Source organism: Colletotrichum phormii (genome assembly GCF_030913505.1).
Source record: "Colletotrichum phormii strain CBS 102054 chromosome Unknown BDP81scaffold_4, whole genome shotgun sequence".
In the NCBI taxonomy this organism is placed as follows: domain Eukaryota; kingdom Fungi; phylum Ascomycota; class Sordariomycetes; order Glomerellales; family Glomerellaceae; genus Colletotrichum; species Colletotrichum phormii.
In genome coordinates, this window is record NW_026851446.1 from 2,587,656 (window position 1) to 2,613,460 (window position 25,805).

The 25,805-nt window shown below is 52.3% G+C and overlaps 7 protein-coding genes across 7 annotated transcripts; 1 reads left to right on the forward strand and 6 right to left on the reverse strand.

Annotated features, from left to right (window-relative positions):
- Window positions 1-2,192: 2,192 nt before the first annotated feature.
- On the forward strand, window positions 2,193-5,170 carry BDP81DRAFT_510114 (uncharacterized protein; the record flags this gene model as incomplete). The annotated part of the gene is made up of 6 exons (XM_060595737.1): window positions 2,193-2,397; window positions 2,455-2,767; window positions 2,818-3,236; window positions 3,371-3,936; window positions 4,375-4,866; window positions 4,920-5,170. 6 exons carry the CDS (start codon window positions 2,193-2,195, stop codon window positions 5,055-5,057), a joined length of 2,133 nt encoding a protein of 710 aa, XP_060449378.1. The 3' UTR covers window positions 5,058-5,170.
- A 5,434-nt stretch (window positions 5,171-10,604) lies between these two features.
- BDP81DRAFT_312020 (uncharacterized protein) lies at window positions 10,605-10,847 on the reverse strand (the record flags this gene model as incomplete). Its single annotated transcript, XM_060583768.1, has 1 exon — window positions 10,605-10,847. One exon carries the CDS (start codon window positions 10,845-10,847, stop codon window positions 10,605-10,607), a length of 243 nt encoding a protein of 80 aa, XP_060449379.1.
- Window positions 10,848-12,092: 1,245 nt separating this feature from the next.
- BDP81DRAFT_311623 (heterokaryon incompatibility protein-domain-containing protein) lies at window positions 12,093-12,755 on the reverse strand (the record flags this gene model as incomplete). The annotated part of the gene is made up of 1 exon (XM_060583735.1): window positions 12,093-12,755. A coding segment is annotated over one exon (663 nt), but the record flags the coding sequence as incomplete, so codon positions are not given.
- Window positions 12,756-13,067: 312 nt separating this feature from the next.
- Window positions 13,068-15,309, reverse strand: BDP81DRAFT_510131 (uncharacterized protein). The gene is made up of 2 exons (XM_060595739.1): window positions 14,432-15,309; window positions 13,068-14,370 (listed from the first exon to the last, which is right to left on the reverse strand). Exons 1-2 carry the CDS (start codon window positions 14,948-14,950, stop codon window positions 13,381-13,383), a joined length of 1,509 nt encoding a protein of 502 aa, XP_060449381.1. The 5' UTR covers window positions 14,951-15,309; the 3' UTR covers window positions 13,068-13,380.
- Window positions 15,310-17,424: 2,115 nt separating this feature from the next.
- BDP81DRAFT_168016 (Rieske [2Fe-2S] iron-sulfur domain-containing protein) lies at window positions 17,425-18,910 on the reverse strand. The gene is made up of 4 exons (XM_060582132.1): window positions 18,520-18,910; window positions 18,298-18,386; window positions 18,070-18,220; window positions 17,425-17,902 (listed from the first exon to the last, which is right to left on the reverse strand). The coding sequence occupies exons 1-4, from the start codon at window positions 18,797-18,799 to the stop codon at window positions 17,721-17,723; spliced, it is 702 nt and encodes a 233-aa protein (XP_060449382.1). The 5' UTR covers window positions 18,800-18,910; the 3' UTR covers window positions 17,425-17,720.
- Window positions 18,911-19,133: 223 nt separating this feature from the next.
- BDP81DRAFT_469453 (mono-functional DNA-alkylating methyl methanesulfonate N-term-domain-containing protein) lies at window positions 19,134-23,177 on the reverse strand. Its single transcript, XM_060594523.1, has 3 exons — window positions 22,870-23,177; window positions 19,682-22,751; window positions 19,134-19,630 (listed from the first exon to the last, which is right to left on the reverse strand). Exons 1-3 carry the CDS (start codon window positions 22,965-22,967, stop codon window positions 19,307-19,309), a joined length of 3,492 nt encoding a protein of 1,163 aa, XP_060449383.1. The 5' UTR covers window positions 22,968-23,177; the 3' UTR covers window positions 19,134-19,306.
- Window positions 23,178-23,600: 423 nt separating this feature from the next.
- BDP81DRAFT_311625 (acetyltransferase) lies at window positions 23,601-24,311 on the reverse strand (the record flags this gene model as incomplete). The annotated part of the gene is made up of 2 exons (XM_060583736.1): window positions 23,601-23,860; window positions 23,930-24,311. 2 exons carry the CDS (start codon window positions 24,309-24,311, stop codon window positions 23,601-23,603), a joined length of 642 nt encoding a protein of 213 aa, XP_060449384.1.
- Window positions 24,312-25,805: the final 1,494 nt, after the last annotated feature.

Here is a 25,805-nt window from a genome sequence, read left to right on the forward strand (position 1 = left end):
AATTTCTTGTTGAGGAAAAGTTATGCCCACACGACGGCAGGCTTCAACGACCCTGCTCTTGCCCGCGTGGCAAAGTCGCTTGTGCATAAGGTCAAATGTGACTTTGTTGTTATTCTTGCTTACCATAGCAAGGTTAAGGGCCGCGTTAATTTTCGGGCCTTCGTAGTTGTTGGTGACGATAACGGCAACATTGTTATGCCAATCGAGTTTGGCGATCGCGACGTTGTTTCCAATGTGGATAGTGTCGTCGCTGACCTTGTAGCCCTGCTGACGGAGTGTGCCTTGACTCAGCAGATTGACTGGGCAGTCAGGGCAGTACTGTACATCCTCAATTGACCAGTCGACCACCTTGTTGCTGTCATCTGGATCAACGGCAGTGAAGTAAACCGTGCCGTAACCAGCTGGCGATGCGTACTGACCGTTGGCGACTTCCATGGGTGGCAGTATTGCCTCGGTGAAGGAGGTGAACCAACTGAGGTTGTTGAAAGTGGTTCGCGAGCACCCGGAATCCAGGATAATGTCGTCACGGTTAATTCTGCCCGTTGCCATCGAAGTTGAGCACGGCAAGACTGTATGTCCCATTGTGTTCTGGTGGAGAACGTTCGGCGTAGCCTTGACCGCGACTGCCTTACCCTCCCGGCATTCGGAGGTACAAGTATGAGCAGCAGCTTTCTTGAGCAGGTTCTCACGGTACTTATGGTTGGATGGGATGAGGTCGGGATGGGCGACCCAGCAAGAGGTAGTCGCATGTTTCTTGCCGCAGTGTTGGCAGTCAGGACCATTGTAGTTGTTGTTAGGTCGCTGATTGTTGTTTGAGGTGTTACCGGAGGCCTTGTTGTTGCCGTTGCTGTTGTTTCCAACGGCGACGTAGCCCTTCGCGGCATTGAGTGAAGCAGTCCTTTCGGCATTGGCCTTGAATGTGAGATCGCGTGTGAGATCTTCAAGAGTCTTGGTGTTGTCCTCGACGTACTTGTCGTAAAGTGCTGGATATTCTTGTTGGCATCCGTTGAGTAGGATGAACATGGCTTTCTTGTGCCAAGAGGGGACCAGCTCATCGATACGACGAATGAGATACTGGCCACGCTGGAGATACTTATGAGTATCTGAGAAGTCCTTTCGCTTGAGGTTGCAGAGCTCTCGAACGAGCTCGGCGACGGCATCCTCTGAAATCTTGGGGATGATGGTCTTCAATTTGTTCATGAGAAGGAAGGGGTTGCGGTCAGCCGTCTTGATGTCGTATCCATCAGCGAGGAGACGATCGAGGACTTTGCTGATTGATGCGATGATGATGCCGTACGTTTCAATGCGCTGGCTCTTCCAAGTAGTGAAGGCCACAGCCTGCGCTGGAGTGATAGGATCATCGCGATGGGGTTGAGAGACGTCTTCATCGACGTACTTCTCGTAATCGAGAGTCTCAAGGGTGAGATGCAGTACTGCGTACCATTGGTCCCAATTTTCTTCTCCCTTGAGGTCGGGCACCTCCCAGCGGACGCGGTTGCCAGCCATGATGACGATGGAGGTGAAAGATTCGTGATAGTGTGTGTATAGGTGTAGACGGCCTGTACGGTCGCGTCTGTTGTTGTTTTTTGAGGAATCTGTACCTCTGCCGTTGCCAGTCGCGACGCCGCGATCTCTGGTCGACAGATTAGTAACTGCTCAATTGAACGGGCTCTACGCAGAGCTGGGCGATCAATTCATATGGGGTAAAAAGAAAAAGAGTCAACGCTGGGCTCTCATAACCTGTGGAGGCAATACTACTGTATTGGATCTGATGATGATGATGATGATGGGAAAAGCTGAGCGCTGGCTGGGCTGGATATCTGGGCAAGGTGTAGGTGGGGCAGCTCCGAGATGTGAAGGAGCTGCCTCACGTGACCCACCTGCACCTGCCACAGACTCTCATTGTCAGCAATGATAGGGTCGAGGAGATGAATGAGATTGTCGTGATATCTCATGCTCTGGTGCCTGATATCGTCGACAAACTCGATGAGATGATCTCGGAAGTGCCACCAATTGTCTATCGGCCCAAGGGCTCCGCGATAATATTCTATGCAGTTCAGAAGAATCAGAAAGCCACCTAAAACAACACCAGCAATCTCAATCCTGACATGGCGGTAATCAGTTTGCAGTTCTCGCGATATTCGTTTTAGATGGTTACAGACAGTCTCTCGAGTCTTGCCCAGGATTTCGAAATGAGCGGAAAACTATGGGAGTACGAACTCAAAGAGAGGGACTTAGCGCAACTGTCTGAAAGATTCGAACAATGGGCCGAGAATATTGGCGCTCTTCGACAGCTGAGCTCCAAGCTATCGCTCGACCATCGCCTTCGCGACAGTCCCACGGTCAGAGCCTCCATTTTCAGCATGCTTGAGGATTTGAACGACTCTGCCAAAACCGGTACGTTCCGGCATGAATCCGGTTTCGCAAATGTTAATGCATGCTTTATAGCTACAGATATAGTCTCGGGCCGTCGACCCAACAGAGTAATGCCAAGATTGGACATTAGTGAGGAAGAGCTGGAGGAATTCGATATTTCCTCCAATATCTCTGAGTCAGGCGCATCTACAACTTCGAATAGTAGTCGAGAAAGTCGACATGGCGCAACTTCGGAGATACACAAGCTTTTATCAGCAATCAGGACAAGCCTCAACACCCTGTTCAAAGCTTCCGTATTCATCCGCAAATTCGCGCCAGAGGACAGACGCCAACGAGCCTCTAAAGCGAAGCCTTTTGCATCGACTGCTGATTTGATGTATATTAAAGACAAGTATGATTTTCTTTGGGAAACCAACGAGCCTTTAGCAATACGTCTAGCAGAGGCGAATGCTCGGCGAAGACAGTACTTCAAATATCGTCAGCAACATCAGAAAAGTTGTCTTCCCAGCAAGACGACGGCATCATGGTCAGAAAAGACGCTCATCTACGGACCCAATCAAAGCCACTTGAGAAAGAACCCCATCGAGAAGGGTCAATCATATCTGGTATGACCAAGACCAGCATTCTAGCCGAGACTGAAGCGACAGAATTCGTGCGAAATAAGACAGCAGAAGCTCACTTCTCCGGGCTTTCAAGCCCAGAACCGGCCATGTCGGTCTTCTCGATGGCGACCACAGTTGAAGAGGCTTCTGATGCAGAGCTTCAATTTCCGCCGATACCTCAGGAAGGGCAGAAGAGCGATTCGTTCTTGTGTTCATTTTGCTTGGAGATTGTTCTCTGGCAAACCAAAAACAAAGAGGGTCAATGGAGGCAAGCTTACAGAGCTCGATCCGTTGCTTTCATTACTGATTTTCAAATAGGAAACACATTATCCATGACTTGGAACCATACCTGTGTCTTTACCAAAACTGTACCTTGGATACCTTTTCGTCAGCTCATACCTGGTTCGAGCACGAACTATTGGTCCATCGTACGATTTGGGAGTGTCCTTTATGCGCCAACACCGTTCAAGACTCGGAGGATATGAAGAAACACTTGCACAGCTATCATGGAAGTGATGTAGTGGCCAGTCAACTTCCATCGCTGAGTGGCCAATACAAGCGACCAGCAAGGCACATTCTGGCCAGTGAATGCCCATTCTGTGACGACGAGTGGGCTAAAGTCGAGCCAGACGTCGAGTCGTCTGTCCATAGTGACAGCGAAGAAGAATTTGAGGATGCTGACGTTTATGTCGATGCAGATGAATTCCGCAGACATGTTGGGCATCATCTTGTACAACTCTCTCTTTTTTCTCTCCCACGACTTTACTCAGGCGATTTCGAAGGGTTGAACAGTGCTGGCGCTGTCCCGGACGGTGAGAGATATTCCGAAGAGGGGGCCCCGTTTCGGCTAGGCAAAGATCATTTATCACGCGGGTGGCAAGTCGTGATGAAGAGAATGGGTACCCTCTCTGTGATCTCTCTGTCCCTCGGTTTTCACGACATGCAGAAGCGTGGCAAGGTTTACCCCGATGCGTTGGCTACCGTCACTTTCGAATCATTACCGCCCAGCCACAAAGACAAAGGAGATTAATGGTCCATTGTCCATGATCCTACAGTCCCGAAGATGTTCGATCTCACCCTTACACACGGATGAACTCGATTTCCCAGTTGTCGACGTGTGTTTCAGTCTGCGCAGACACTACGTCGGAATATGCGGCAATCGTGTTTTTCAGGTTTTTGATATTGAGAACGAAGAACCATTTTGCATCCTAAGCTCTGAAGAGATAATGGAACTGAGTGTTGAGGAAGAGGGAGACATGTATTAATGAGACGGCTGTTTTCATCCGAACGACGATTTGTTCATTACATGCTCAGAGGATAAACTGATCCGGGTTAGTTCGTTCGAACATGCATAAATATGTCTTCCCCAACACGATGTTCATCTAACGCTCTATAGGTAATTGACATCAAGTCTCGAATTTTCGTCCAAACACTTGTCGGGCATGATCAGGATGTCTACAGACTAGATGTTTCAAACAATGGCAAGCTTCTTGCTTCTGGCAGTGGAGATTACACAGTTCGACTCTGGAGTACCACTACCTGGGAATGTCTGCACACTGTTGAATTACCAGCCGTCGTGACAGGGTTAGCATTTTCAAATCAAAACGACTTTCTCGCCGTTTACACTCTCGATAACGTCGCGCGAGTGTGGGAAACGGACGCGATACCAGACGTTAAAGAACTTTCTGAAGAAATCCAGGCCAAACCCAACATTTGGACATGCTACGGCCACTCAGATAGCGTCGATAACGTTCGATTTTCTTCCGACGACAGATATGTGATTACAGCATCTTCAGATAAAACCGCCAAGGTTTTCCCGGCTGCAAGTCAACAATGCGACGGCTCTTCAAAGTCCCTGAGATGTCTTAGCACACTAGAGGGCCACTCGGTATGTTAAACGGTTGGCATATGACTTATATTGAAAACTAAGCATGCATATAGGACGGTGTAGTTGCCTTAGCAGTTATGTCCAACGGCTGGGCTTTGACTACCAGCAGCGATAGTAGTGTACGATTCTTGGATATAAAAACCGGCAGATCAATTGCCAGACTGAATGCCCAAAGATATTCGGTCTTATAAACGGCTATAGGACCAAACACGGGGTTAGGCATTATGTTCGCTACCGCTAGGGCTGATCAGAAGCGGCGCTTATGGTCCCTTTATCTTACTAGACCTAACGGCTTGATGTCACCGGAGTGAACTTGGAGAGGCCCAGAGTATGACATTCTTGGATGCCTCTTTCTAATGTGTTATCTTTCTTCCGTCTACAAATCAGTCTTGGTGATGGTCGGCCATTTCTCTAGACAAAGGCCCTCGTCGGTATGCCTCGGACTACAAATTTTCAATTCCATCAGACAAGCGATCGCAGACGTAGCAATGCGATATATTCATCGAATTATTGATGAATTGACCTGTCTGCAGCACTTCAAGTATTTTTACAACTTCTGTCCTTTGTTTCACATTGTGACGCATTGCCACGGAAAGAGCAGGCTGGAACAATGCTTATGAGAACTCTTGTAAAATGATTTCTATATGTCAGACGATCGCTGTTTTCTTGGCAAGCCACCAGATCATGAGTCCGCGAGGATGTTCATTTTAATCTGAAGGTTTAAGGGCTTATAGTGAATCCTTCGCCAATGTTTACTACAAGCTTGCACATGACAGTACGAGGAATAGAACTTGTTGAGACGTACACTGCATGCGTTCCCGTATCTACCTTCCACGACCCCGTGTCATCTACCCAAAATACGGCACCGTCTCTCTTGAACTTCACTTGCATTGTTTCATGCAAATCTGGATCCAAGTGAACCTTCCCGAAGCCAGGTGAGCCTTCGGCGGCCGTTGAGTGTCAGTACCGTCCTTCGGGGGCGCTGAGTAGACTTGGGCCACTTCAGAGCCCGGGCGTCCACCGACATGTTTGACGGTTGTTGTGATGGTTACTTCGGCATCGGCATTCTTTGTGCTAAGATAGCCTGCTAAAGAGTATCCGAAGGTTTCGAACGCTGCGTAGGTAGCTGAGTTTGTGACCAAAAGGGCATATGATCTCTTTCTCGGAGCTACAATAGCGAGAGTTCAAATGTATGTAGCTAAATATTAACACTTTCGATATACTTGATGTCTCGACTCTGTTAGCTATCTAGACCGGAGTGGCGAAACTCCCGATGTGATTGTGTGTAAGCGCGGCTCGATTGGTGCCTACTAGTAATCCTTTTTGACTTAGCGAGTTGTCTGAAAACTGCTGCCTCTAAGAGTGGGTGTTATCGTAGCCTCTCCTCCTAATCAAATCCCCAATAACTAAGTAGATACTTCGCTGACATTGAGCAAACTGTAGCTGCTTCGCCGCCCCCTTGTGTAAGGCAACTGACACGCCTTGGTCATCTAGCAACAAACACACAAACAATCGCCCGTTCAGCGTGGACGCTTACTTGCCGCGCCATATTGATAGCCAATCGAACATTACATGAAGCGAACCGACAATTCTTGCGCCTTCTTGGCGACGTAAGCATCTCACATAGTGATCTAACACTGAGACCAACAGACTTAGACTAATACTCACGAGACCCATTTCGGCACAGTATGATATCGTCGGAGCGGCGTTCCAATGGCTACATACCTTGATCCAACCACTGGAAGGATCAGAGGAAGGCTTGGGGCCTGGCCTTCGGTGGCGGCAGCCTCTTGAACAGCTGGAATTTAGACTGATATTATCTCAACTATCTAACGTGGTTGATAAGCGAGTGGATCAGACAAGCGAGTGGATCAGCCGACCGCGACCAACATATCTTCCACCCTTCATAGGCGTTACGCCACAACCAAGCATGTCATCACAAAGTAATGAAGGCCAGCTAACCTTAGCGGTTCAGGCTATCAAAACGACACCAAATCTTAGTATCCGAGCGGCATCCCGGATCTACTCAGTACCCTTCTCAACCTTACGCCATCGTCTAAGGGGAAAGTTATCACGACGCGACACTATGCCTAGATCGCGGAATTTGACTACGCTTCAAGAAGAGAAGCTAGTTGAGTATATTCTCGACCTAGATTCCCGATCATTCCCTCCCCGCATTAGAGGTGTGGAAGAAATGGCTAATCGACTGCTCGCCGACCGCAACGCGCCCCCAGTTGGGAAGCGCTGGGCTTCGAACTTCGTCAAGCGACAACCACAGCTCCAGACGCGCTTTTTTCGCAAGTACGACTACAAGAGGGCCCAATGCGAAGATCCAAACGCCATAAACGCGTGGTTTCGCCTTGTGGCGAACACAATCGCGAAATATGGTATTGTGGACTCTGATATCTATAACTTTGATGAGACTGGGTTTATGATGGGCCAGATTGCATCTGGGATGGTCGCCACGAGCGCCGAAAGGCGTTCAAACACGAAAATGATGCAGCCTGGTGACCGTGAATGGGTTACAGTCATTCAGGCCATTAGTTCGTCGGGCTACAGCGTCCCGCCGTATATCATCGTTGCAGGCCAATATCACCTCTCCACCTGGTACACGGAAACCAATCTCCCACGCGACTGGGTCATTGCAACGTCTGACAACGGATGGACAACAAACGAAAGAGGCCTAGATTGGCTCCAGCACTTTGATCGGCATACAAAACTGCGTGCAACTGGCAGTTATCGCCTCCTCGTCGTCGATGGGCATGAAAGTCACCACGCTGCCGACTTCGAGATATATTGCAAGGAAAACAATATCGTCACACTCTGTATGCCGGCCCATTCGTCTCATCTGCTTCAGCCCTTAGACGTTGGGTGCTTTGGGCCACTAAAGACGGCTTATGGTCGACAAATTGAGGATAAGATGCGCCGGGGTAATACGCATATTACAAAGGAAGACTTCTTCCCTGCGTTTCGCGAGGCTTTTGCCCAAGCTATTACGGAAAAGAACATTCAGGGAGGTTTCAGAGGGGCTGGGCTTGTCCCTTTGAGTGCCGAAAGTGTGCTTTCAAAGCTTGATATCAGGTTACACACTCCAACACCTCCAGGATCCCTCCCAACAACACCCCCTGCGTGGACTTCTCAGACGCCAAACAACCCAACAAAAGCATCTTCTCAGTCTGAACTCATCAAAAGGAGGATCTCCCGCCATCAGAATAGCTCACCAACTTCAATTATTGAAGCTGTTGAGCATCTATCAAAGGGGGCGCGTGGATTTATGCACCAGATTGCGTTATTAAGGTCTGAGAACAAAATCCTTCGTGAGGAAAACAACCTACTAAGCCGGCGCCGGAGGGCTAAGAAAACACGTCTCAGACAAGGAGGAAGTCTTACTATAGCTGAGGCTGAGGACCTTCAGTCGCAGAGAGAAGCAACAGCTCAGATCGAGGAGGAAACACGCCGGAGTAGTGGTCGCCGACCGAGGACCGAGACGGGCCAACGGCGATGTGGCGTCTGTGGGAACACTGGTCATAATGCACGAACATGTCAATTTGCTGAAGAAATGTCTGAAGAAGAGGATCTTAAATAGTTTCAATTGAATTACTTTTCTTAGTGCTGCGTATCGGTCGCAAATGTGCTGTGGTCGCGGTCGGCTGATCCACTCGCTTGTCTGATCCACTCGCTTATCAACCACGTTAGATGCTTACATATTTTGATCCTTCTATGTGCAATCGGATGAGTTTAACTTATATTGTTAAGGCTTCCTGCTTTTTCGATTGCACCCGCTCCGTAGTAAGGCTCGAAGAGGATACGGATACTGGCATCGTCTAGAAGCCGACTAGGTACTATCTCTAAAGCCAAATACTCGGCGTTTCGAGGACTCTAAGGTGCATCCTGAAAGGTCCCTCTTGATGAGGATCGCTCGGCTCGAGCACTCTTAGTCATGCTCTTTTGATACGAAGTCAGCGTATAGCACAATCAGATGAAACTCTTAATGACCTCCAGTATTCGCATGCGGTAATCGTACATTTACCACTTCTCGAGTCTGTTGCCTCTTTGTCAATCGGACCCAAATGCATTGCCCCAGCCCACCAGCTCCCACCAGCTGGGCCAACCCTAAAGACCTTTCGGGGTTCTCCCAAATCCGTGAGGGCCGCGGTGTCTTGGTAATATGCGGCTCTGAGCATCTGTGTCTAGAGGTGATGCGTAAGCTGTCAACTGTACCGGGAGAAAGAGTCCGTTGCTACCTTATCGCCGCGATTCTGAAGAGGCAGAATGCAGTCAACCTACCGAAAAGGGACCGGTTTATATCGCATAGTTTTCACGGAGCATTCGACGAAGCCGTTGCGCCGAAATGAGGTCTAAGTCAGCAGTCTACCTTTCGGAGATGTGGCGATATGAACCGAGTCTGAGGATATCGGATAGTGCGCAAAGTCTACACAGAAGATGCGTTGGCACTTTCTGGGGTAAGGTAAGATGATGAATATCCCATTGACTACTGGATGGCGTCAATACATCCGTCTCCGGTATTTCTCTAATCTTACTCTATTTCGAGATTATTTATAGGCGGATATAAGGGGAAAAAAGTCGGATTATTCGATTATTTATTATTCCCCTTATTACAGTACGTACATATATACTGACGCCATCTAGCAGTTGATGGGATGTCCGAGGGGATGCGTCGTATAAGTAGGCGGTAATTGATGGATGGAATATGAAGACTTTCTGTTCTATCCCACGACGTCCTTTAAAGTGCTGGGTACCCTAGGTATACAGAATAGAACCCAGAAATGAAACCATTCCTCTCTTAATTATCACTCATAACCTAGTTTGCGACAATTATCACACCGAGATCACATTGGCTTAATCGCGGACCATCGATGCCCGCACTCGTGGCATCATGCCACATGGGACTACTGATACTATGATAGTGTACCCATTCCACAATTTTCCTTAGTAGCAAACTCGTGAAGTGGTTCTCAGTACTTTGGCAATCACAGGATATCTATTTCCACCGTCTTCTCTACCACTGCGCCAGCTACGGCTGCCACAGACCAAGAGAGGCAACTGTACTTATTGGCTAGGTTTTTCGAGGTATCATGGCAGGATGGGAGTCGATTAGTCACACTTTTCGATCAAACGCACGATACTCGGGAAACACAACGAATACACAAAGCAACGGTCTCAAGCAAACTCAACAGTTTAAATAAGCGATTAAGCGATACATAGCCAAATCATCTCATAGTTAAGACATACGGTACAGGAAGATTTGTCGATTTTCTCATGGTTTTTCGATATATTTCGCTTTGGTGGCCATTATCTCTATGTCATTTACTTTGGAGTCTCAATGATGCCATTACGAAGTCTACAAAATTTTCCAAAGCCAGTTGTGATCAGTAGAGTTTGGAGCTTTAAATGGACATATACCTCACGTGGAAGGGTAGTGTGCCGTATGTATGTGGAAGATCTCCCATGCACCCGGGCTACCTAGTAGTCCCATGCCGAAGCCATCAGGGTGTCACTCGTGACGAGAAAATGTCTTTCAAATTGACGAAGTGTTGACTTCAGACTCATATACTCATTTCTTTTCCCCTGATTCATATGGTCTATGTAAGGCATCATACCGAACCCTCATAATCCCTTTTTCTTTCTCCGTCCGATTCTCCTAATCCCCTTCATAACGTCATGAAGACCATGAAAACCACCAAGATCGACCAGCACAATTAAATTTTCCGCCCCTTTCAATGAATAGACACAGCCTCAAACTCCTCAACTCCCTCGACAGCCTCCCCATCCATGATCCCATACACGTACGCCGCACCCACAATTCTCTTCATCCCCTCCCTCTCACCACTCTTCCTCAACACAAACGGCGCATTGCACCCCTTCATAACCCACACCTCATCGCCCGCCTGGCTCCCCTCCGGCACCATGGCAACATACTTCCCGCCCTTGGCCAGCACCAAATCCAGCGCCGCGCGCATCGGGAAGACACGGTTAATCAACACCTGCGCCGCCGCCTCCAAAGCCTCATTGGCTTCCTGCGCGGTGCAGCCGGACATCATAATCTCCTTTCGCAGAATATCCCGCTCCGGCCGCGCGGCATCGAGGTCGTCCTCCTCGACGGCGGTGCAGAAGCGCCACGCCAGCTTCAGCGTCGTGGCCGGGATCTTGTCCTCTTCGCTGCCCTCCCCCTCGGTGCGGAAGAAGGTCAGCGCGCGGAGGATGGCTTCGAGACCGCTCTCGCCGGTCGGGTACTTTGACTCCTCGAAGCCGGGGATGTTGGCCAGCAGCTGCGAGAGGGTGACCATGTCGCGCTTCACCCATAGGGACGGGTGATCAGCGTGTAAATGCGCCGCGCGCGGCACGGCGGTCATGTGCTCAATCGTGTCGACTTTGATACCCTTGAGAAGCAACTCATCCTCCTCGGCATTCGGATCAAACCCAAAATCAAAGTCCGTCTCGCCTGCAGCCTCGGATTCAGCTGCATCGGCAACCGTCATGCGCCGCCAGGGTCTGCGGAAGTCAGGCAGCCAGGAAGGGAAGCCTGCCGCCGTGCTGCTTGTGCCGTTGTGTTTCTCTGCGATACCGGCGTGGTCGAGGAGTTCCTCGCTGAAAGGCTCGTGGAGGAGGGTGCGGCCGAAGCGGAGGGCCGTCTGCTCAAAAGTGGCGGAGTAATCCGGGCGGAACTCCTCTCTGTCGCCGTCGAGGGCGAGACCGAGGAGCGCGAAATAGAGGTCGCGCGGGTCTGTGGCGTCGACTTCGCGGAAGGACATGAGGAGGTTGAGGAGGTCTGTTGAGCGCTTTTCGCCGTCGTCTTCGTCGTCGTCTTCTGATTCCCATTCGCCTTCGTCGCCTTCTTCAGCGTCGGCTTCCTCCTCGTGGTCGTGGTCGTGGTCGCAATCAGGGCCGTGTTCATGGTCATGATCGTGACCGTGGTGATCATCATCATGTTCATCCCCTCCACAGCATCCACCCCCATGCTCATGCCCACCTTCATGCTCATGCGACCTCGTGTTCCCCCTCATAGCACCAAGCTGATAAAACCGCAACCTCTGCGCCATATTCGCCATCAATTCCGCCGCGCTCTCAATCTCCTCCCCCTTGGCATCCACCAACGGCCAGGGAGGGTTCTCTGGCTCTTCCAACGCAATCGTTCCCGGCCACAGCTGCGACCAGTTCACCGTCTGGCCACCACACATCATCATCACGTCCCGCGCCAGGATGAACTCCTGCACGATCCACACCCTGCGGAACCAAGGACGGTTCCAGAACCGGGACACGCTCAACCACTTGTCGGCGCCCACGGGCGGCAGCTCCGCGCCAGCACCCGTCGGCGCATCGGGAATCGGCGCACCAAGAAGGTCCTCTGCGAATGCGCGCGCGCCGGCGTTCAGAGGGTCCGGGATGTGGACGCGCCAGTACCGCTCAATCAATTCCATCGCCTCGCCGCTGCCATCAGCTTCTTCACCAAGGTAAGCGAGAACTCTCTGCGCGCTAAGGTAGATGTCGTGCATGAGCATAATCTGCGCCTCCTTCTCCTTCCCGTCAGCCTGGTTGATGCACAACGCATCTGCCCAGACGAGGCGCGTTCGGTCCTCGAGGCGCACACGCTTGAGGCAGAGGTACAAGCTGTCCGTGATGGGGATTTGTGCGCCAGTAGAGGTGGTGATGTGGTGGGGTTTCTCGTTGGAGCCCCAAACGTAGGAGATGGCTTCATACGAGTCGGCTGATTCGGGCAACTCGTTCTCGTGTTTGCTTGCCTCGTCGACGTAGGTGTCGATGGGGCGGGTGATGAGGTCGCCTTGGAGGGCGTCGTTGAAGCGGCCTGGTGCGAGGGAGAGGAGGCGGAAATCCCGCTCGCCGAGGGGCGTGTATTTGTACTCGGCCATGGCTGAAAAGGCGCAAAACCTATTGCGATGCTCTCCTGGTCAGGTTTGGTGAGTGCAAATTTGTTGGTGTTGAAATTGGAAGCTTGGGTGGTGAGCGAGTGAGTGAGAAGAAAAAATCAGAGTTTGGCGGCGTTTTTGGGGATTGTGGAGCTGAGATTGGAGCTGAGATCCAGGAAAGCGCTCCATGAAAATGTCCACATCAAAAAGATTGGATTTTCATTGGCAGCACCCGCTGATCCAGGAACCACGGCCGAAAATCGAAGTTATTTCCTCGACATTCTTGCCGTGCACTCACTCGAGGATTGAACGGATTTCTAAACAGATTCTGCGTTGCCTCAGCTTTTGCTTCAACTTCACGATCTAGGATCATACAAATCGGAAAACAACTCCATAATGTTATGTTCATGAGCATCAAACGCAACTTCATAACGAAATGTTTACGAGCATCTTCAATTGACTGTATCAAAAAAATCTGAACCCGGTCAAATTGATTCATCATTCATCTCCAGTCTAAGAACTAGGAGTCGCAACCTTCATGTCATTCTCATCATCTCCTACTTTCAGCACAACCATGTCATAACCTCTCACTACTAAAGCAAAACAAGGCATAACCTCATACAACCCCTCAGAGTCCCAAAGCAGAGTTGAAAGCATCAGCAGCAGCCTGCCCGCTCAACCCCTTGGAATCAGCCTCTCCCTGTTGACAAGCCGCAACAGCAGCCTCATCCGCCTGACACCGGCTCTCCAACTGCCCGCAAATGAAACCCGAAATCACCCCAATGTTCAACGCGCTCCCATGCTCAAAGTCGCCCGCCGGCGCAAAAGAAGCCTCCTTGCGTCCACCAAGACCCTCAGCAAACTCAATACTCGGGTCCTGACACTCGCCAAACTCAAACGCCTGTCGGCCCTTCAACAACGCCGTCGTAGCGATTCTCATTCTTCTCGCACCGCGCGCGTTCAACCCCGACGCACGACGGAGCTTTGTCTGCGAGGAGGCAGCGAGGCAGTCGTCTTCCTGCGCGTCGCAGTCTGACACGCTGATATCCTCGGACCCAGAGTTGGTGGCGTCAGCGCAGGCGTTGTGCTGGACTGCGCAGGAGCGCTGGAGGGCTGCGCCGGCGTTGAGGAAGGTTGCGCCGTTGACGGAGAAGGGCTTGTCTGCGGAGGGGTCCGAGGTTACGGGCGGGGCGGGGCCGCCGAGGGTGCCGGTGAAGGTTTGGACGTCTGTTGTGCCTGTGGCCGCGTCGTTTGCGTTGTCACTTGCGTCGGCGGTGCTGTTGTTGTTGGCGTTGCCATTGTTGTTGGACTGACGACGAGTCTTCTCAGAGGCTTCGGCCGTGGCGTTGTCGGCGCTGGCGCTGGCGCCCTTGTTACCGCGCTGGGAGAGGATGGTACGGCTCAAGAAGCTTCTGGTGCGCAAGCGGTTTGCTGCGCCGGTAGAGTTGGTCGCGGCGGCCGTGGCGTTGCCGGCAGCGGCTTCGCCGGCACCTCCAGTGGCAGCGGCATCAATCTCCTCTGGTGTAGCATCCTTGACGATGAGGTTCTGGCTAAAGATGCATCCCTCAGCATCATCGGCATCGTCACAGGTGTTGCCGGCTCCGGTATTGTCGTTGACCTATCTCCTCGTCAGTCTTCACGTCTCACAAGTCTGCATCTTCTTGTTGAAAAGGACTTACATCACCAGGCTCGAAAGTGCCCGAATCAAGCGCAAGCTGCGGATCAGCCCCAATAGCAGAAAGCTGCTTCGCCAACTCCAACGTAATAGCCTTGTTCTCCTCGGCCGCACCATCCGAAGCCGGATCCTGATGCTGGCTCAGCGCCGCAATCTCGGGGTTCGCGGCCGTCTCGTCGCACAGCACGCTCTTGAGGCCCACCTTGCCGGTGTTGCGCTCCACGGCGCGGAAGACGAGCGCGCTCGCCATGCCGTCGACGTCGCCCGCGGCTTTGGCCGTGGTGTAGGCCGAGTCGGCCGTCGTCTGGTGAAGGCAGTCGAGGTTGGTCACGTCGCCCGCGCCCGCGGCGGCGGCGGCATTACCGAGGAGGCCAAAAACTGCGTCTTGGATGTTGTTTGGGTTGTCTTGTTTGAGGAGGGCGTTGACGGCGCGGAGGTACTTCTCGTGGGAATGTTCTTGGGGCACTTCGGCGGCGGCGAAGGCGACGAGGGCCGCGAGGGCGGTGGAGGTTTGGAACTTCATTGTTGGGAAGCTTCCGAAGGAACTCTTGTTTTTCGAATTGTTCGATGAGGTGGAGAGTATAGCTGATATAAAATGTCCAAAAGAAGGGCCGGCCCAAGAGAAGTGGTCTAAAGGATAAGAGCCTAGAAAGGAAAGAATGAAGATTTGATAGAAATACAGAAAGTTCCCAGAACTGAACGAAAGAGAGGAAAACGGTGATGGCTTGAAAGACAGTAGATGAACTTCTTCTTCAGCCGTTGAGCAAGAAGAGCAGGCGCCGAGTTATATACAGTCTGCTCGCGGCAAGCCCATCATCTACATCGGGGGCCCGTCTCAGAGCCCACCCAACATCTTGTGTTCGTCTCATGGCCGCGACGTTAAATCCTTCCCCTGAGCAACCCGCTTGGGAAAGCCGAGCCGTCGATCAACGGGACGTTGATACGGTAGACGCTGCCGGGCTCGATGATGCGGTCTGCTTGGCGAAAAAAGAGAGCTCAGATGTAGAACGGAGGCGCTGGGTCGAGCAAGGGACTGGAACCGTCGGCTGGAGTGCACTCCGATACAGTTTGGCCACAATAGACTGGAGAAAGGAGGCGTGGCCACCGTTCGACGTGTGCGAGCCAAGAGTTCATCCCGTTCCGGAGAGACGGGGCGGCTTGCCCTGCGGCTCATGGTCCATGGTACGGTTCGATGGAATGCATGTCCTGTTTCGGGTCCTGGGCCGAGTACGAGTACTCTGTAGAAGCGACGGCCTGGTCGAGGACGGATGGCAAGGGTAGAGCAGATAAGAATGACCGGACCTCGTTCACTGTGACGGGCATGGTGGAGAGAAGTCGTTCAGCGAATGCGATTGAGAATGATGCCCAAAGCATATCGGCCGTCATGAGAGAACTTCTCCCTCTGCCGGAAGCCGCATACCCAAACCCATCGCTCGATGAACTCTGGTACCGCACTTCCGAACAACCTCACCCTCCTCACCCGGCATCTGTCTCTCCCATCTCCAATATCAAACTCAAAAGGAGCCTCATCGCCAGATCGTCATCCAAGAGATGGCCCCGACTCCTCCAATCGGCCTCCACCGACCCCCTGTCCTTGAAGGGGGATGCTGAAGTTGAGCAGAGTTTGAGGATCTTGCAAATCAGACGGCACCCGTCGCGGAACAACGTCTCATCCACTCTTTTCCTGCCGTCTTTTTGAGGGATCTCATTGGCTTAACCACGTTCTGTTTGGCAAAGATGTGGAGACTGGAGGTTGAGCAGGGGCCTTGGGGGTAACGGACCCCGGTCCAACTTCAACCTGCCAACGTCTTCAACTTCTGTTGGTGGTAACCTTGCTCGCTTGCCAAGGTGATAAGATGTTATTGTTATCTCTTCAGTCGGATTTTGCGACACCAAGATCGATCAACCAACTGCCGTCCCATGTTTTTGTCGTGGTCTGAATTTTGAAGGGCGCCTAGATCTAGCTTAGTACTCTTGCTATAGACGATGCCTTCTATGCCGGATGTTCTGTCCGATTTATGCCTGGCAGAAAGTGTCATCTCATCAAATTCGGTAGGATACATCGATCTGTTTATGCCATCTGCATTCAAGGTTCAATGACGCCGACGCCAAAGATCAAGAGAGAGCCTCTGGTGTCTTTGGACATCGACCGTGATGATTTCAGCTCGGCAGTGATGCTTCTACGGGAAATGCCACTGGAAGTGTCTAGCGAGTATACCATCTCGTGTATGAACCTGATGATCTCAGTGCAAAGGGGCCTTCCTCATCTTCGTGGCCTCGCCGGTCCCGGCAACACACACCTCCTGCAAAAATCAGGTGCAGCTCCCTCCTGCCCATCCGCCAACACCTCCCGAACCCAAGCAACGCTCACCCACGAACCGGATACCGAAAACGTTTAGACAGTAATGCACCGTAACAAATACCCAACGAACAACATAACCATGCTCCCCCGCGTCAATGGTCTCATCATACCGAGACAATCATCCCACCCTCAACTGACGTCAAGGCATTATCCATCATGCGCCTGTCCCGTCGCCGAGGATTCATCCCGTCATCTGCCAAAAAGGTGTGGCATCCATCCACGCAGGAATCGAAACGGCACTCGTTGTATTCTGTAGTGATAGTCTCGATATTGGGACGTGGCTGCTGGTCCAGTCACACCCGGGATCCTCGCTCCGAACCAATGTTGGGTTGTCACATGAGCGCAGCCCAGTCTGATCGACCCCCAGTTACAATGTCCCGGACCGTAAAACCTCCAAACTCTCATAAGAAAACCTCCGGCCGGCTCTCAACGTCTGTACATCCTTAATCTTGTTCCACTGGACACCACCTCCAGCACGTTGTCGGGGTATGAGTCGCTCGCTTCGAGTTTTGCGATCCGTCCAATGGCCGTTCTTCCTGATAATCCGTCCTATGATCGCCTCTGTGACCTTCAGCGAATGATTAGTCACCAGCAACGCCAAACATCACTTTTACCTAGTCCACGGCCGGTTGTAGTAAAGTTGCGAGACTGCTTGTTCCTGGACGCTCATTGACTTTTGTACATTTGGCATTATTGCCCTAGGGACACGTCTAAGAAAAAAGAAAATGGACACCTCTCTCTCGTCTTGTGGGAAGCCAAACCAGCACCAGCTCGGTCTCCGATGCAAAAGAAAATGTTGTTCTAGTAGTTTGTTGTTGCCATCATTTCGGCCATACACCTCCCCCTTCCCTCAAAGGAGAGAGAGATGTGCTGGCCTCCGTTCGTACTCTCCCGCTGCCGTTCGTCTCAAATACTCATACAGTGGTCCCGCTTAACCAATGACCAGCTTGCCGTCCTCGGGGAATTCGTACTCGGGGATCTCGAGGTTGAGGGGAGCGGGTCCCTTTCTGATACGGCCGGAGATATCGTAGTGGGAGCCGTGGCAGGGGCAGAACCAACCGCCGTAGTCGCCGGCCTCGCCAATGGGGACACATCCCAAGTGTGTGCAGACACCTAGAAGGTAATTTGTTAGCTTGCGTGTACTGATTCTGGAGTGATGCTTCGATATGCGATTGCTGCTACAAAGGCATTGATCCTTCGTCCGAGCACACTTCTCTCCAAAAGACCGCAACATCTCGCCACCGTAACAATTGAATCAATTGTCGTCAAAAAGTACGTACCCAACATGATGAGCCACTCGGGGGTCTTGACACGGTCGTCGTCCTTCTGGGGGTCACGGAGGGAGGAAACGGAGACCTTGTTGGCCTCGTCGATCTCGGACTGGGTGCGGTGGCGGATGAAGACGGGCTTGCCTCTCCACTTGATGATGACCTGTTTTCCACATGTGTCAGTACGGCCGTCTCAATTGTTGTATGCCGCCGCTCGGCTTTTCAATCGGGCTAACTCACGTTCTTTCCCTCGGGGATGGTGCTGAGGTCGACCTCAACCTTGGCCATGGCCAAAACGTCGGCGGAAGCGGACATGTTGACCAGGAATTCTGCAATTGACACCGGTCCGTCAGCCATTGTTTCCTTGATTCCTTGATTTTTGCTCCTGCAATTGCCCGTTTTTCACCCGACGGATTCATGTTCGGCGTTTGTTTCGGGTCTACGGAAGAGAGTGTTGCCTACCCTGGACGGTGGACTTCGCGCCGGCGGCGGTGATGGCGCCCATGGTGCCGACCATGAAGTATCCGAAAAGCTGGTTGGTGCCGGCAGAACCCTTGCTCATGTACTTGGAGAAGTCGGGGATGCTGCTGCCCTTCTGGGCGCCCTTGAAGGGGCTCGAGTAGCTCGTGGCGGTCGAGTCGTTCCGGGCGGCCGAGGTGCTGAGCGCGCGCGCAGCCGTCGACGGGCTGGTGCGCGCCAGTTGCCGCAGGCAAGTGCGGGAAGCGTGTGCGAGTGGCGCCATCTCGTGAATCGGAGGAGAGGGGAGAGGATTTGCGGCGGCGAGGGTCTGGTTGCGAGATGCAATTGGGGAGAGGGATGACGTTTAGTAGGAGAGCGTCTTTTTTCGTGATGCCCGTGGTTTGAGGATTGCCGAAAGCTTTCTGTCTGGTCGCCTCAGGCAGAAGGTTCTGAAATTGGTGCATGTTGATTGGTTGGTGGGTATAGCTGGGACCCGGCCCTTTCCGGAGTGGCACGAGTGATGACTGCGACGATGTGGATAGATGCAAGTCCCCCATTAGGAAAATCAAACATTGAGACAAATTGCCATCTTGCTCATCCGCAGACAATGGGGTTTTCTGTACATATCGTCCACGACATCAATTCATGGGGGCATTGGAAAGGGTTTTTGCAATCATCTAAGAGTGATTTGTTTTCCGCCGTATTTAATCATAGCCGTGGGCCGTCACTCATTTCAAGTCCATTCGCCCAACTCCCCGTGTCTGAATATCCTACATCATCCTATGGTGCTTTAATGCATGCGCTTCAGCTCCTCCACCAAGTTGCGCATGTTCTCTACCGTGGGCCCAAGTCCCGCGACGACGGCCTCTTGTTTAGCCTCATCCAAGTCCAAGAAACGCTCAATCAGCTCCCCATCGACAAAGCGGAAGGGCGCATCTGCCGCGCGCTTGGCGTTCCGGAAACCTCGCCATGACATGAATGAGAGCCCGGTGCCCGCGGCATCGTCACCTTGACCCAGTGTCTTCACCACTCCAGCCAAGTTTTCCTGGAATTGCAGCAGTAGACTTTGGTGCTCTGGCCTGATATCCGCAAAGACATACACCGATCCTTCAACCTAGGCCAATGTTAGCAACCGTTTTGCAAAGTCGGCTGGAAATCAACTTACTGTTGCGAGGAACGCCTTTGGTACGATCGGGTCGTTCTCATTCGGAACAACGTCGAGTGATCGGATCTTATTCACTTGCTCTCCGAGGTGAAACTCGCTAATGACTTCCATCTGCTTCTGGTCGTGCTCTGTTGGCGCATCCGGATTCCTCCGTAGTACCATGAGGTTGCCCTGCGCATCGGACTCAAGCCACGAATGCCCCTCCAAGTGACATACTGATGTGGCCCAAATGTACTGGAAGTGACGGGCGCGCTCTACAAGCTTTGCTTTGTCTCCGTCTTGTGCCGGGATGAACTCGATCAAGGTCATCGACTGCATGAGATCAGCGATGCCAATCATATTTCCGTTGACATCAATGTCGACGGGGAATGTTGAAGGGCGGAAAGTAGCCAGCTTGCGGAGTGCTCCAGATGTGGTCGACTCTTCGGCATAGTCGTAGACCACTACTGTCTTGCTCAGCCCAGCAACAATCTTTTCGCCCATCACACCAAGGCTGCGACAGGCGCCCTTTAGCTCGTGACTGACAATTAAGTTAGGGTTCTTGTCAGAGTCAACGCCCAAGACCAGAATCCGGCCTTTGACATCGCTGTTCTCATCAATCTCCGGGTCTGCCAGATAACTTGTACCGATGATGAAGCGTTCGGCAGGTTGCCCCATGCTGTCGGGCAGCTCTGCTCTGATGACGCTTTCGACCATCTCGGTTGATGTGGAGCCATCAAGGTGGAATGCCTTACCAACCACGCCAAGGACCACTTCGTCAACCAGTTGGAACGAGCTTGATACCGCCTCTTCATTGTTTATGAGTTCTCTGCGGATGGTACCTATGCCAAAGGCACGGAGTGCTGGCGAGTAGGCCACCCTTCGAACCGTCTCGCGTAGAGGAAGTGGGTTGACATGTGTTCTCCTTTCGGCATCGATGTGGGCAATCCGGACGTTACGATCCGTGGCGAGGAAGATGGCATCTGGGAAGGCTTCTGAGTCGAAGGGCGCGATATAGGTAACATCTTCTGCAGTTGCCGCAGAGTAGATGATTCTCCCTTCTGAGCTGTAAATCAGACTAGAGTGCTCGGTAGTAGCAAACACATTGCTGATGCCTTCGTCGCCCGGTCTTGGAAGAATGTGTAGCCCAGCTTGTTTGCTGCCAAGAGTGACGCTTTTACGACTCGATAAAGAGAAGTCCTCTTTCGACACATTGAACGACACAACCTGGCCATCCTCCATAGCGACGAACAGTGTGGGGCCGAGCAGATGTTGCGGGTGTAGTTGCACTAGAACCATGTCTCTGGGAACAGAGACACTGTCATCGGTTTGCTTAATGGTTTCACCCTGTAGGGCATTGAGTGTGCGGAGGTCAATTATGGACACTGAACCCGTTGCCCAGAAGCCTACCACGCCAATGTGGTCAAGATCGCTGGCTGCGTGAACGCAAGAAATCTGGTCCTCCGCACCCCCAACGCCACGACCTAAGACTTGCTCTTGGGCTGCCAGGTTATCCACCAGGTTCAATGATACCAGAGAGGTACCGTTGATAGACAGTAACACCCAATCACTGTTGGCGGACGCGTTGACAATGGTCTTGCCATCTGGTACTGACCAAGTGTTCAGAGTAACGCCGCTCTCAAGATCGAGCAGTGTCACAGTTGCTGCAGTGACTTGTAGTAATTGACCACTGGGCAATGTTCTTGCGATTAAAGTGGGCTGATCCAAGGTGAGCCCCTGAAACTCGAACACTTCCTCAATGCCGCCCTCAGCATCAAAGCTGAAAACTCTGGTTTCTGTCATGAAAGAAACCACGAGGGTGTTAAGTTTCTCTGAACCGTGCGACCGAAGACTGAAAAGACCACGGGCATCCTGCAAGTCCTCTAGAACTCCAATGTCTTCTAGCCCAACACTGCTTCGGATGCTCCGTAAGCTGCCATTTTGATGGACACCACATCCGGCGACGATGCGAGCTTGGCCTGACGAGAAAGCGTTGCCAATCTGGCTGTCTCCAGCGTTTCCCAAATCCATGATGGCGAAGTCGAGAATAGGCGCAATGTTGGGAATTGTCTGCACAAGCTTTGTCGACAGTTCCTCGAGATCCACTTGCAGTAGTTGCGAGTCACCGTAGTGAGAGCCCAAGAAAAGCATGCCATCTCCCATGTAGACGAGACATGATGCACGAGACGTTACACCGAGAGTTCTAACAGTCATTCCGAGAACAACAACGCCCTCTGTCTCGATCGTCAGAAGATGGAGGTTGCCATAGTCGTCAGAGAGGAAAAAGTTCGTGTCATCATAGGCAGTCCATGCCACAAATATGGCGGGACTAGCCATTGGACTTTCCACGACAGACTGTGTCAAGGTATCGACGTAAACCAACAGAGTTTCACCAACAACAATCAAGCCACCGAGTTGTGCCTTGGCCGCTGATGTGTCTCTTTTGTGGTATCGCTTTACTTCATCCTCGATGATGTTCACAGGGATGAGAATGCGGGCGTAAGGGTCCTTGATCTCAACATCGAGATCTCTATTGCGTTCTGGATCGAACCTCGAAACGGCTGTGTTCTTGTCGTCCGTCATCAGTCTGTATATGGCGAGTTGTGCGTCCTCCTTGTCGATCTTGGATTGGTACAAGAAGGCGACGGTGGGATGGCCAGTCTCGGTGGGTACAAAGATGCTCGCCTTCATGAAGAGCTCGGAGAGGCGGACTTGTTCCCATGCATCGTCAAGGCGAGCGAGCTGTCCTTTCCTAGTTCCCAAGCGCATGACGTTCATGATACCCTCCCACAAGTGCATAGCCATGAACCTTCCTGTCGGGTCGACTAGGCACTTGTCCTGGCTCTGGGCTTCGCGCATGTGAGGCTCGGCAGTATCCTCGACGACCTGCTCCGTGTGGAGCCTCTGTGTGGCAGGGTCCCATTTCGCCGTGAAGTATTGGAATCGATCGGTACCGACAAAAAGCAGATCAGCTTTGCTGTCCCTGGGTCGCAGTCGCTGGAGAAGGAGGATGGTGCCGTAGACTGCGGCCGAGCCGAGCAAGTACATATCGGTGGGCGTGATGCGCCATACTTCGAGTCTGTTTGATCGCCTTGGAGATTGTCAGTATGAGGCGATAAACGTCCAAGTCTGCCTCCCTGCTTGCGTGTGGCAACTTGAAAACAGGGGAAAGGTAAAGGGAGGGGCAGTACAGAAGGGAGTAAACTCACGCTACCACCAAGCTCTCGCTCTCATCTTCCTCAGACAGGCGTATTCTGATGGCCTGGCGTATGCTGCTTGGTCTATGGATGGGCGCGATGTACGACATGGTGCCGGTCTGTGAGGTGTGAGCTGCAGCTATATCAGGTAGGGGCTCTGATCCCACGCGATAGCAGCCATGGACAAAAGAGACGTCGTGGGGGGAGGAGAATCGATTCAGTCGGTGCTCTTCCTAACGTCGGAGTTTAGCAGTGCAGGTCCGGGCCCCTCCAAAGCAGCAGTAAACGGCAGGTTCGATTTCATCATCAATTCCAGCGCTGGCGGTGGGGCCGTGAGCTTCGGCAGGTGCAGGGGCCAGGCCGACCTGCCGCCTTCCTTCCACTGGGGGGCTGTCTGTCACTGCACCTGCCGTCACTGAAATTGAGAACTTTCGGGCAAGAGTCGGGTGCTTCTTATGTAATCCACACTGTCCGAATGCCCGGCTAAAGTGTGGAGCCGGACAGTGATCTTCACAGTGTTTCCGCCGAGGTCCCTGCACACGTCCCCTACAGTGTGCATTTGTTTCTTCAGATTTACTACGGATGTGTTTGTCTCCGATCAACGTCGCCTATCAAACCATCCTCTTCGGACTTTGTCATGTTTCCATGAGATCATCATCGAGAAGGATTCATCTCTCGAGCCGTTGGTCCATCCCCTCTACTCAAGATATCCAACATCGGATATCCACCGTTCGACCGAACACTCATGGACATCGCCTGTTGGGAAGCTCCCAGAGCATCGCCCAGTTGATGTGAGGCTGCGAGAGGCCATACTTGCTAAAGTCCACTTTGTGCTCGTCGATATCCTTGAACCCAACCTTTTGGTACAGATGATGGCCAGCGACTGAAGACTCAAGGTACGCCGGAACACCCAACCGAACAGCTTCCTGCACTATCGGTGTCATCAACTGCCACCCTGCTCCACGTCTCTGGTGCTTAGGGTCCGTCACCAAAATATGCAGATCTGTTGTTCGCGTTAGCTGTCATTCACATCCGCCATCAACGCACCAAACGTGGGATGTCCACCACTTACAGACGACCGGCTTGCCACCTATCAAACGTACGCGCATATGGTCCAAGCCATAGAACAACGCTGCGCAAGCCTCCTCGTTGCAGCCTGGTCCCCAGACACGTGGTTTTGGCACCGGCAAGCCCTCCGAGTATGCATTCCACTTGCTCCAAGCCATGATCGCTTCGTCGCCAGAGAGATCCGTGTCCACCGCTTTGTGGAAGCGCACGGTTGTATCCTCTCGAAACTGTTTAGCCAATTCTTCGGCTCGAATCCCCATGATATCCTCTGGCATGGGTCCGGGGAATAGGACTGGTTCAAGTGGGCTCCCCAAAAATGCCAGTTTCTCAATCTCGGCGCACCGCCGAAGATCACTCTCCAACACCGGCTGAATTTCGATTGGCATGTTTGCTAGATATTTGACGCTCTCAAATGGTCTATGTCGAGGTTTGAGCGACGTCTTTGGATTTGTCGTGGAGAAGTCCACATCTACCTATACTTGTACACCCGTACGGGCCACGCCGCTTGCCTTCTTATGCGGGGTCTTTTCGGCGTGGGGTTCCTATCCAGGTGTCCGTATGGCCGGTTCGGAAACCAATCGGTCTGACTCACCATGGGATTCGTATTGGTTTTCGTCACCGTATTGATCAGCCTTTCGGTGACCATCTAGGAAGCTCGTCAACGAGGGATCACGTCCTACATGCATCCTGCACGTAATAGGGTCCATCAACAAGAATACGCAAGCTGTCAAAATTTGCCATTCCTGTCAGCTGCAGAAGGGATATGCAACGCTTATATGCAAATGCATTTTAACCTCAAGGTTTGTCCTTAGCAACCTTGGAGGCTTATTCCACCGGAGGATTATCAAAGTCTTGATCGCTAGTGTGACCGTGAGGGTCTTCCTAGATGGAGCTGGCCGCGTTTTTCTCCCTATCAGAAGGACAGCACATGGTCTGATTCATCGCTAGGTTCATGGTACGTGGTTGATGGTTCATGGATGACGGTTGACATGTTCAGGCCGACCGAACAAAGCTTTGAGTCTCAGGCAGGGACCGGGGAGCTATGTTCATCAAGAGACTAGGCCGTGTTCGTATCGTGGACCAAGCCGTTGACCACGGAATCTAAGTACGGAGCTATCCAGCCATGATAATAGAGCCTCATTGAAGGAGTTTGCGGGGACGTCCTGCCGACGTTAAAAAGCTCGGATGGGGTTGACGCACAGCCAATGGGATTGGAAAGCGGAGGGGAACTTGTCGGCCGGGAATGAGGAGGCGCAGCGATATCTGCGCGTATCACCAAATTCATCGACGGCACTCGTCGACATCGTGTGTCCTCGAAACATGTCCGAGCATCCACCTTGCGTCCCCGACCAACTGGAGTAGATCGCATTTAGACCACAGCTTGGTGTCCCTCGCCGTTCGTCCCAAGTGTCTGGCATTTGACGGCTGCGTCCGGGAACGTCCCCTCTTTGGTTCCTTGGGAGCCTCCCCGAGCTTCAAAGGCCTCGACGTCGGCGCCGCTGTCGACATGGTGCGGTTCGTTTCATGGCTCATGCAGCCCAGCTGTCGCCGCGGCGCCAGGGCCTCATCCCTTTTGCATCGGGTCCTTGCCTTCCCTTCCTGCACCAAGATGCTCGCACGGGTCAAGGGTTTCTGACCTACAGAAGCTTAATTTTCCTTTCGGCCGCCGTTCCACGACCGTTTAGCTGTCTCGTACCTGTCAGATTATCAAAAGTGTACATTGGCTGCATACCAGTACCTCCCGGCCGAGAATCACGGATGTCAACACAGACCTTAGTGGCCTGTATCTCGAGGATCCTTGCGTCGGGGACGCAGATGCTGGCGTTTCGAAGGCTGCTTCCCGACCTGGAGACAACATTCTCAGGATGTGAGCCACTGCA